The following is a 12420-nucleotide window of genomic DNA, read 5'->3' as shown; positions in this document are numbered from 1 at the left end:
TTTCCTTTTTCTGCAAGCCTGATGGGTCTTGTTGCATTGAACTCGGTCATTTCCTGTCAGTCATGATTGATTTTGGCCAGAGAACTAGTATAGGTTATGTGTTTAGGTTGAGAATGTGATTATATGGGAATATAAGGTTGTCTAACCTGGATTTACTGCTGCCTTTAGTCTGCACATATAAACACCTGGAAAATAATTTCAGTGAAAACATCTGAAGAATCTTTATTGTGAAACTCCATGAGTAAGTTGGTGTTTTGTATCTTTGGGATACTTCTTGTGGTTTATGACAAAGCTTTCTGTAAGGTGTATATTTAAAAAAAACCCAAAAAACAACCAAAACCAACCGAACAAAAAAACCCCAACCCAAACAAAACATCACGAAATACATGTGCATCCTCCTAGGCAAGATTGAGTTATAAATTATGCACAGTTTTCCATGTCTTTTGATGAATAACTGCACTCTTTACCTAGAAGCAGCTGATTCCAAAACAGAATACTGCTTTCTTGACATACAATTTTTATTTTTTATTTTTTTTTTTTAATTGCAGACTATGAGAAGACACAGAAATGAAGTTACAATTGAATTGCGGAAGGTGAGTCTGCTTTTGTTTATCAACTGTGTTACAGTGCTCTGGCGTCTTAAGTATTTTTTTATAAGCTTTGCTTTGTAGCCCCAAACTGCATAGAAAAGGTGTAAATTTGTTAAATACTAACTGTGGATTCTAATTTATTTTTCTTCTCCAATTTGTGAAGTTCAGTACAGAATAGTACTGCTTTACTCCACTCTATCACTTGGAAATAATCCATATTCAGTTTCTGTACCAGTTATTACAGTGAAGCTGTCAGCTGTTCAAATGTTTAAAACCTCTGAATGGGAAAAGGGAGAGTTTTAGCATTTAGAAAGTGAGGCTGTTCATTTATTTTGTTTTCTGAAAATTATTGCTTCCGTGCTGTAAAGGGAGTTAATTTGGGAGTCAGATTTTGGCTGTATTGGGTAAATGTCAGTATGGCTGGAAAGATCATGAGTATGAGAGCTGATCTAGTTTACTGCTCTGCCTAATTAGAGCCTTTGTTACACCCTTGTCTTTCATAACTCTTCCAACAGCCTTTCTAGGCACCTCAAAGACTTGCTCCTGAAGGATATTTTACAAGCTAAGAGAAAGGGTAAACTTTTATTTGCTTTTGGGTACCTTCAATGCATTTGAGGACTGTATACTGACCCCTTTAGCTTTATCCTATGGAGACACCTTCAGTTCTTCACCCTTTTCTTGAACATTCTCTTTCCTGGATTTGACTTGTTGCTGCTCTCAGATCCAAATTGTCTGTTTTTCTGGAAGCGTGAAAATCTGAAATGCTGCAGCTGAGTTTTAAACGGAATTGTGAATAACAGTTCCTAACACACTACTCTTCTTTATATTAAGTATGTTGTTGACAGGCACGTAGTCTGCATGTGCTTTGTACACTTCTTAGAGTACCACAAAGCAAATGTAGTTGTTTGTTTTATTTGCACAGTTAAATGCAGATTTTTTTTTTCCACATTTGACTTCTGTCTTCTGAATTACATCTTTTTTTTCTGGGCTTTCCCATTCTGTTCCCCAGTATGTTTTAGGGCCACTCCAGCTTGGTATCACCTGTATTTTCTGTTATTTTCATTAATGACCTGATAAGTGTTTAGTTTGAATATTCTTAGTATAGCCCAGGCTCCTTTTGGTCTTACATTTGGTGCTTATCTCCAGTTTGCCAGTTGAATCCTTGACAGTTTAAGAGGTGCTTGCTTAGGAGTGCACACCCACCAAATCCCATCTTTTTTTTTTTTCATTATTTGCAAACTGAGAAGACAAAATCCTTATTAAAATCAAAGTGAAGATTGTAAATAGAAACTATGTTGACAGAAATCGGCTTGACTTGTTTTTGAGAAATTTTGTCTGTACTTACCACCTGATTGTGTGGGAGCAACCAAAAAGTCTTGTGCTAGTATTTTTCTGGGATCCTTCTCTTCCTCTTGGAAGAAGGGACTTTGTTTTTTCAGGTCTTAGAGAAAAACTTCTCTATCTCATTACAATATAAACAATTAATATTTCTAAGATTCATCCTGAGACTATAATAATTAGTCAGAGAAACCTAATTGGACCCAGATGACTGGTAAGTGATCAGCAATGGAAGTTTATGCTAACATGTCAGAGGTCCTCTTTGTTCAGAACCGGTTTAAAACTCGCTGTATAACTGTGAAATATGTACTGGGAAGAGTCATTCATAACGCTTGGGCAGCCTGTGCCTGCTAGCAAAGCAAACCTGTAAAAGATGGCTTAACTAATTGCAGCATATCCTTATACATCTCATTAAACTGAGATGGAATGTGAGCATTCCAGTGCAATCTCTGGAGAAAACTTTGCAGTGCAAAGTGAGACTTTTAATTTTGAATTAATTCTTACAATAGGTTTTTCTAACAAGTCGCAATTTCAGTTTATTACAGAAGTGTGGTGGGGAGCAAGTCAGACACTTAAGGCTAGGGATTGTCCTGTGTGGAAGGAATCCAGCATGTGCCAGTAATATGTGAGTGAAAATGAGGAGGAAGCGTATGAGCTGCCAGTGACTTCTCACTGGAAACTGCACATGCAAAGATCAGTTACACATTTAGAGGAGAAGCCTGAGCACTGGACATAGGTCAGACTGTAAATCAAGAGTGAGCAGCAGCTGAAGCACTCTTAAATGCAGGAATTGGTGTTCTTCTGGAGTGTTGATTAAACATCTTCACTCCAGAGACCAGAAAAAATCTGTTTTAATAATAAATTCAGTGTGTGTCAACCCAGCGGGTGCTGGTGGGCAACTTGTTTACTGTGGAAGCTCTGTAGAGGATGAGACTCTGTACCATTGCTTCTGGTACAGAATTGAGACTTAAATGCTAAGGGATATGCTTTATCAAGTTCCAGCAGTGGAAAAGATAAGTTGTAATATCATTGCTTCAGCCTTTACAGTTAACACTGCTGCTCTAGCCCGAGTGTGCCAAATTCAGGAAACTTTTGGCATGACTTTAGTAATCCACCAGTGCCTCTTCGAAGGAAGGAAATGTCTTCTCTTCATCCCAGCTACCCAGATGCTGCATGTACACCTGGCTTTGAAGAAAAGAGATGAATTGAGTGTATTCTTGATCTGTACAGTTGAAGCACTACATAGTTACGGGTTTGTCTTCTGAATCAGTGTGGATATAAATATTAAATGAATGGATCTGATGAAATTGCTCAAATCTCAGTTTGGTAAGATGGAATAAATAAAAAATCACAGCTTTGAACAGTAGTAAACAATTTCTGCATGCATCAGTGTGAGGTGCTTATTCTCTTGAAATTACAGACATCAAGGTGCACTTGCAACACATTCTGTGTTTCAAGAATATATTATCTCTACTCACTATCTTCACACCACAGCTCTCATTCAGGAAGAAGCTATTTTTTTCCTTGTTTTTTTATTTCCTAATCATTTATTATTTGTTCAAGAATTTAATTAACAAAGATATCTGACATGAAAAGGTAGCAGTAGTCTGGCAGATTCCAGGTTGAGGCATGAGGCATCATGAGCTAGTCAGATGACACTCATGGTCAGGTTTTACTGATTCCAGATTGGCTTTTGTGTTCTGTGCATTTTGAGAATTGATCTACTACATTTCTGGAAAGATAATCTTGGTCTCTAATGATATTGCTTGTACAGCAGCAGGTCTGAGAGCTTAAAAAATAGCCATCTCCCTTTCCTTACAGATAATTGTGTCAGTTTTGACACTGTCAGTGTCAGGTGATGGAGACTGTACTAGGATTTAGAATATAAAACTTTTCAGTGCAGTGTCTTGGTGAAGTCTGATTTAGAGTGTTTATCACTTGATTTCAGCATTCCAGAAACCTGAAGGCTGCTCTGTTAGTAACAGGGACTCTGGAATTAATTGGCTTAATCTGTTAGTTTCAGTCTAAAGTGGTGTATGGTAGATGAGCAATGGTTAGGATTCAGTTTAAGATTCTGTATCTAAATGAATCCTATTACTCCGTTGCTCTGAAACATCCTTTGATTCTGGATGCTTGGCTTTCTCTGAGGATGAAGTTTGACTTGAGCCACTTGTGTTCCTAAAGAAAGGTAGTCCTTACCTGGGTCAATGATGTGGTCATTGAGTTAGATGTCACCCTTCAAAGGAAGCCTTTGCACTCCTAACCTCAGCAGAAACACAGGATACCGTCCTGGTAACTGGAATCTTAAGAACTTCCATGATCTCTTACAAGGTTTATTTTTGGCTTTCTTGGCAAACTCAGCTGCCCCTGAGAGCTCATAGACATGAGCTCATGAAAGCTCTAATTGCCAATTAAGTTTGGTGCAAGGCAAAGCAATTATTTGCTAAATAAGTGATGGATTAAAGAGTCATGGGCATATGTCTTTTTTTATCTCTTTCCCTGGCATACTGTCCTTGTTTCTACTCTGATCTTTCTTAAATAAGATTGCTTATGTCCATGGTAGCTCCTGAATTAAAGTAGAAGACTCCTTGAAGAAAGGAATTGATCGTCATGTTGCTGGGAGTGCTAGGGTGGAAAAAAATCTTTGTTCTGATTCTCAGTGAGTCTGAAAATGCAAAAGAAAGAGAAAATACTTTGTTTCAGGATTGTGAAACATAACAGTTAAGTGTCTTTTCCCGTTGAGTATGTGTGTATAGCTTTTCATTCAGTGTAAAGAACATATTTTCGTCCATAATATAAGTTTGAAACATGACTACCATGACAGGAACACTGAAGCACTCTTAGTATGTTCTTCTGGAGGCTTCCCTATCTAGTGTTAGTAGCACAGATTCTTGGAAAAGAATTTGCATTCACTCTGCCTCAACTGTCATTAAAAAAAAATAATACCCTAAGAGGAAAATTACATTCCTAACGGATTCTTTTAGAGGCTTAGTTGAAAAGGGCTATGAAGAAATTCTTTGGAGGCTTGCTTGAATCCATTTTGGTGAGATCTTGATGTTCCCTGACTTAAGAGGTCTCAATCTTTGCAATCCATGCTTAGGGCTTAGGCTGTACACTGTTTAGTTAGTTTTAGTCAATCTGCTCCTCTGAGAGACATATGAGCACTAACCAAACAGGAACATTATGATTGCCCTTTGTTGTCACAAAGGTGAATTAGCAGAACTCAAATGTAGGAAAATTGCCTGTGTCTTCTAACTGTGTATCTTGTAGCTGTGTGCTTTATCTGAAGAAGAATCTTGGAATCTGACTTGGAATCAGTGGTAGCTTAAAAGAGATGTCCAGAAAACCTGAACCTACCTCCATCACTGTCATGAACCCTTAGTCTTTCTTTGGATGTAATTGCAGGGGCAAGAGCTGCTTGTTGTCATAGATGAGTGTATCTAATACTGGCTAGCATTAGGAACTCCAGTTTCTAATGTTGCAATGTTCTTGTAGTTCTGCTTTTTGTCCTCAGAAGACTCAGACATAATTAACTTTTGTGCCACAAGAACTTTTACTGGATACTGAGTTCCTAAACTTTCCCCTGACCTGAAGAAACATTTTACAATGCTATTTGTTACCTGCAGGCAAAGATTTTATTGTTAATTTCTTTTCCCTTTTAATCTTGAAGCCTCACAATAGCTGTCACTCTTCACAGAGCTTTCCTGCATGTCCAGTTCTGAAAAAATATGTAGGTATTCATATTTGACACCTTTCACAGTTCCCTTAGAGCATCCCATTGGCCATGTCCCCTAGTACTAAGTGAAGTGCAGCACTGAGCTTTTTGGATGTTTCCTTTACCCACAAGGAGTCTTCTGTTACATCATGTTTTTGAACGTTTGAAGCTTGCTTGCATTGGTCTATATATATATATATATTTTTTTTTTTTTAATTCTGTGACCATCTTCCAAGAAGACAAAAAGTACCAGGATGTGCAGGACTTGCATACTTACTGTTCATGTAGCTTGACCATCCCAGTCAGTGAAGCAAATGATGGGCATCTGTCATAAAAACTGGCCAAGAAAGTGCAGTCCTGCTATTATTACTGTTATCTATTCGTTTGGCAAGTTTACCGATGCCTTTTGTTTGTACAGAAATCTTTGTAGGCTGCTGTAGTGGGATCTCTTACCAGAATGTTGGCAATGCTTAATGACCAGCAGTCAGCACCTGTTTAAGAGCTTCCATACTTACTGTACACAGCACACAGCTCAGGCAGTGTTGAGGATATTCCCTTTAGAAGGAGACCTGCTGAATTTTGTTTGTAACAAGGTTTTACCCTTCATCAGACATACCACCGATGCCTTTACCTTTCAAAAGGCTCTCTTGCCCAGCTTTGAACGGGACAGCTGTATTCAGCCAGGTGTGTTCATTTGTCCTTGTTTTCACCACAGGAGCCTGCAGAGGAGGCTGGTGCTTTAATTTAGGCAAAACTTTTTTGAGTTTGCTACATTATGTCAAAATACAAGCATTTTAAAGCCACGGCATGCTGCAAATCATCTTTTATCTTGTATCGGGGAGTGGTTGGCCTGTCAAATTATTGGAGAGAGTGGTTTAGCTGTCCAGGGATTGTACACTTTTGCAGATGGACTGAGCTTTTTCAAATAGCCTTAGAGACAACTGTTTAGGACTGAAAGGTTTTGTGAACACTTTGACTTTAGAAGAAATGTTAATTAGAATAGAAATTTTTAGTACTTCTCAGTAAGTACTAGCCTCTCTGCCTCAGGTTGCTGTGGAAGCTCCTCTGTATTGTTTCTGACAGTCGTTTTTCAACCCAGCCACCTGCAAACAGTGAGCAGCTACAGGAGCATGCTTGTTCCTTCTTTCCTTGGCTGAGGTAACTTTTTTCTGGAGCCAATCACACCATATGACTGATGGCCTGAAGACATTGCCTGCACTCACAGAAATTGCAGGATCGTTCTGTGGTCAGTTACGTCCTGTGAAGTTTCTTTCTCTCTCTTAAGGGAGTGTAGTATCTTGGCCTTAGAATATGGTCTGTTACTCATAATTATTTTGGTTGAGGTTAACAGCAGAAGGTATTCTTTGAGGTGTGGTCCTGGTGCTGAAGGATTGATTAGTTGTGTGTGCAGGTATAGAAGACTGGAACAGGGGAGAACCAGGCTCTGGTTCAGCTCAGTGTCTGGTGTGGGAAAACCAGGTAAATACATTGCAGGTCTTTATGGTGAATCCATCGGTTAATGCCTTCCTGCCTGATGCAGTTTGTCTGCATGACACTGCTTTCTCAGTGTTTAACTGTGCTCCTTTCCATCTTCCCTCTCTTCAGATCCACTTGACAACAAACTGCCTGTGGTGCTTGTCAGTATGGACGTGATACATTTATGCAGCCGTTATTGTATGGCTCTGGAGAGGCTGCCACAGCCGGTCTCGATGGTCTTGTGCACTCTTTGAGGATCTTGTTTCTGTACTTAAAACTTCACTAAAATTAAACTATGCCAGGTCTGTGGGATGTTGTCTTCTCCTTTAAAGGGTTATTCTCAAGCTTCTTTGTTGTTCTAGTTTTGTCTTATCTGAAAAAAAAAATAATCGATTGTGAGGATTTCAAACTTGTTCTTAGTTCTTTCTAAGGTGTCTGAAAGGTAAGCAAGTACCAAAAATTTTGGACCTGGAATTGCTGTTTTTCATAACATAAAATAAAATATTGGGGACCCTTCAACACATCATTCTGTTTAGAGGGCTTTTTTACGTATTACAAACAAGGTGTGGTGTAATAAATCTCTTTAATGAGTACTGTGGTTATGAGGTAATTTGAGACTGAAAAGCCTGCCTTTCCTTGCTAGTATATTAGATTTCTTCTAGATGTTAGAGCTAACTCTTCCTCTTTTTCAGCATTTTGCATCACTAAAGAATTAACTCTTAATTAGCTTATAAAAAAAAAAAGGGTATATATATCACCTCTCTCTATCTCTCTCTCTCTCTCTATATATATATCTCAGATATATATACTGCATTATCATCTTCCATTGCCCATTCTGTCTTTGTACCTCTAGACATACCAAACAAAATATAAAGTCTAAAATTTAGAATAGACCATTTCATAGTTTTGGTATAATACTTTTAATATATTTTATATTTGTAAAAAGATATAAACAATTGATGATTTATTTTCTTTCTTTCTAAATTACTGTTTTATGTCTTCAAATTCACTAAATTAGGTATGCTAAAATGTAATATTAAATGGGTATTTTACTACTGAAGGGATAATTTTATTCTTTTGTTATTCCTTAAAGGAGCTAAGACTGGAGGGTGTCTTGTTTTAAGTCAGAAATTAGGCTAAGATTATGAGTGGGAAATACAAGTGCCAGTGTGCGTGGAGCATGCTGCTTTACACAGGAAGTACAAATAGATGTGACCAGGGAGCTTCAAAACAGGTTTAGCTGAAAAATAATACACTGAAAAAGAATTTCTGTTATGCATGGCTAAATGTTAATGCCATGCAGAGCTATGAGTATTGTGAATGCCTGTTAGAAAACTGATCCCAGACTGTAAGTTTTAATTAATTCAAATGTCATGGATTGTCGTAGATCTGTCTGATTAGCAAGCTGCCAGATTCTTACAGCTAAAATACTGCAAATTCTATTTGCAGTTACAAAATGCCTTAAAAAAAAGGCAACCTTATCTCTACTTACAGGTTGGAAGAGTCCATTGTGTATCATCACCCTGAACTAATACACATTAAAAGTGGCTTTGTTTTTTGTCATTTCTTTACAGAACAAAAGAGATGAACATCTTTTGAAAAAAAGAAATGTTCCTCAAGAGGAAAGCTTAGAAGATTCTGATGTTGATGCTGACTTCAAAGCAGTAAGTTCCTTGATTCTGGAATTATTTTTAAAACTTTGGTGGTGTCTTTAAATAATGTGTTCTGTTATCTTGCAGTTATTTGAAAGCAAATTTATTAACTGATACACTGTTAAAATAAGTTTGCTTGTATTAAATGTTTAAGAAAGCTATAATTTATCAGCAAAATTACTAAAACTTTTTTTTTTCTTTTCAAGCAAAATGTAACACTAGAAGCTATACTGCAGGTATGTTATGTTTAACTTTTTTTTTAACTAGAAGGGTGTGTTCTGTGCATTTTTAATTTTTACGGGGTTTTACAATTTTTTTTTCAGAACGCTACAAGTGACAACCCAGTGATCCAACTGAGTGCTGTCCAAGCTGCAAGGTAAAAATAAAGATACAGAAACATAATTTATACACATTTTTTGTTATGAAAGTTACTTATTTTTACTTTTGATTTCACAGAAAACTCCTATCCAGTGACAGAAATCCACCTATTGATGACTTAATAAAATCTGGAATTTTACCAATTTTGGTAAAATGCCTAGAAAGGGATGATAAGTAAGTATTCTTTTAAAAATCTTCACTGTTACTGGAAGTTTGCATTAAAAAAAAAAAATCATTGTTTGAAATGAATCTGGGAATTGCAGCACCATATAATCTGACAAGTGGATCACATTCATGATGATAAATCACAAATTCTCCAGGAATATTTATTCTGCCACTGAAATGTCATTTAATTTTTCAGAGCTTGTTCGAGTATATCCAGCTAATGGTGAAAACCTTGCTACATTTCTCGTTGGTTTTGAATATTTCAGCCTTTTACCAGCTGTTCTTAAGAAACCTGCCACAGATTTGTTGTGTGTGTTTGCAGGAAGGCAGAGGACATGCCTGGTTGTGAACAGGGGTCTTTTCCAGAATACATTTGTCTTTTCCATTAAGATTATTAGCTTAAGTTCCTGTTTTCTTCTCACTGCAAGGTGTGTTTCCTTCTGACTCTCTGCTGCTCTCTTATGTGATGGTAGAACATGGTGGGCATGCTGAGTCTTTATAGGAAAACAAAGAGCTTCAGTAAAGAAGATAGAGAACACTGAGCATATAGCTGCAAGCATTTAATGACATGTAAGAAACAAAACATGCCATATTCAACAAATCTTTAGCCCCTGATTCAGATAGATAGGGGTTAACACAATTGAGGTAAATATTTTAGCCTGTCTTTGATCTCAGGCAGACATGAATGTATTTATAGTATTTCCATTTTCAGTGTTATTTCTGCAGCTATGAGAGCTAGGAACTTCAAAAATATGGTTTGGTATTTTTGGAATATTTTGATGGCTGCAAAACTACAAACTGCGAGTAGGATTTTTTTTTTCCAGCTTGTTTAACAAAACAGTTGCTTAGAAGGCAGCTGACAATAACATTCAAATCAGGAAGGCTTTAAAATGGGTCATGAACACTTGTCTGCTCTAGAAGTAGATGGTTCAGTGCTTTGAAAATTCTTTTAATTTGAATCTTCTGCTAGTTTTTTTATGATTTACCCTTGTAAATGTTTAATAAATCTTTCAGAATTCAACTCTGTTTTTTTTAAAGTCCTTTTAATTGTGATTGCTATATAATAATTAGCAGAGTTAAACTCTGAAAAGATTTTGCATAACAAATCATTAAAGCTGTTGTTCATGTTATACTTGAAAACTTATCACGAGAGAAAGAAAAAAGGGCTTAACCTAAAACTAGAGCTTTAATGCACTTGCTCCTACTATTAAAAGGTTTATAGGTAGCTGCTGACAGGTACGATTTGTTTTTACCTCCTGTTTTAATTCTTTTGCAATCCCATCCCCATTAAATCCTCAAATTGCTTTTGAAATTAATACACAAAAAAATTTAAAATAAGCATGTACTTATGACTATATATAAAATATGACTGATAAAGACACAAAACCTATGGAAATGAAACAGTCACTTGACAGTAAATATTCTCTGTTCTTCCTAAATCCAGACACTTACAGTTGTGCTAACGACTGTGGGCTGTAAACTCTTGTGTAGCTTGTAGAACTCTTTAACTTTCAGTATTTGCTTGAGCAGCAGTTTTCATGCAAACTGTTTTACTAAACTGCTGTTGGCATAGACAACAGTTGACAGACATCTTGGAAGAGATGTTCTTCCCACTTTCATGACATTTGTAACTCATTTTATCTGTATTTAATAAATCAGGTGTGATGCTGTCTTTTCATACTGATTCTAGATCTTTCCCCTGTCTGTGATGGTTCAGAAAAATATTTGTATCCAATCCACCAGCTTGTATTTGGTCTGGAATGTAAAGTTGGAAGAATCAAGTTTAATTGGTTGTTTGGTTTTGTTGGTTTTTGGTTTTTTTAATACTAATATTAATTCAGAATGATGGATGGTTTACAAAAGGTCACAGAATGCAAGATCTCTTTTTTCTTACAGCTTTTCCCCTGAAAAGTCCAGGCTTAGATGTTGGGGTTTTTAAAATTTTAGCCCAGCAGTACTGCCTAAATGTAGAGTATTTTAGATAGATACAGCTAGTAATATTGAAGTGAACCATAAAATAGTCTTCAGATCATGTTTCAACTTACTGGTATTTCATTACAGTCCTTCATTACAATTTGAAGCTGCATGGGCATTGACTAACATAGCATCAGGCACCTCGGCACAGACTCAAGCTGTTGTACAGTCGAGTAAGTATTGCAGCTTTGGGTTTTCTGGGGAGGAGGCAGTGGGAGTGGATACTGTGGGGAAAAAGAAAGTATTTTGATAACGAATGCCATTTCTTATCAATACCATAGAAGTAATAAATACATGTTTGTCCTAAAAAATTATCAAAGATTTCTGAAAGATTTCTGTATTTGCTCTTAAACATTTATCTGCTTGTCACTAGCAATTAATGTTAAGGATCCCAGACAAGATTTTCCCATAAAGAAGAGATAGAGAATGATAGATGATACAGTAACTATGACAAAAATCTAAGTAGTTTCTCATTCTTGGTTTGATTTCTGAAATCATGTGCCATTAATTGCTCTGTGGCTAACACTTAATTTAGGAATTAATTCTTTCTGCCTCAAAGCTATGTTCATAAATTTTATTAAAGTTTTTAAAATACAAACAGTTTTGTAAGGTTACATATCTAAATATATTGTTAAGGAAATTACCGTCCTTTCCTTGTCTGTATGATTAGTCTCTCCTGTACACACAAGTTAGTTGTGCTGCTTTTGTTTCTTGTTTAACCAGACAGTGAGAAAGGAAAGAAACTCTAAAGTCAATTGGAGATAAGTTGAAATAATATTTTCAGGATTATATCTGTAGCTTTTATGAATCACTATACTTATCTTAAAACAATCACCTTTATGCTAAATACAGTATGTTTTCATTAAACTGTAGATTGTAGATAAGCAAATATATAATAAACTGTCTTGACTTACTCATTCTCATTTTTATATGGGAAAATGGTGACTTAGTTATTTGATTTTTTCTTAAGTGTGTGAACCTGCCTTTCAAATGAAAATGCTGGTTTGTATGTTTTCATGACTAATAACTGAACAGTTATTGCATTCTATATAGTTAAGATATTGGAGCAATAGAATAATAATAACAACAACAACAACAACTATTATTATTATTACTACTACTACTGTCCTCC

General features: G+C 36.3%; 1 protein-coding gene across 2 annotated transcripts in view; it reads left to right on the top strand.

Moving 5' to 3' along the window:
• The window catches only part of KPNA3 (karyopherin subunit alpha 3), a 47343-nt gene that overhangs the window by 18930 nt on the left and 15993 nt on the right, over positions 1-12420 (top strand). For both annotated transcript variants that reach the window (XM_058845073.1, XM_058845083.1), the window contains exons 2-7: positions 549-593; positions 8694-8783; positions 8978-9007; positions 9095-9147; positions 9228-9323; positions 11376-11461. In XM_058845073.1, the coding sequence (XP_058701056.1) occupies positions 549-593; positions 8694-8783; positions 8978-9007; positions 9095-9147; positions 9228-9323; positions 11376-11461 (400 nt within the window). The remainder of the gene's footprint in view (positions 1-548; positions 594-8693; positions 8784-8977; positions 9008-9094; positions 9148-9227; positions 9324-11375; positions 11462-12420) is intronic.

The sequence above is a fragment of the Poecile atricapillus genome, chromosome 1, assembly GCF_030490865.1.
Source record: "Poecile atricapillus isolate bPoeAtr1 chromosome 1, bPoeAtr1.hap1, whole genome shotgun sequence".
Taxonomy (NCBI): Eukaryota; Metazoa; Chordata; class Aves; order Passeriformes; family Paridae; genus Poecile; species Poecile atricapillus.
This window is presented reverse-complemented; position numbering and strand designations above follow the sequence as displayed.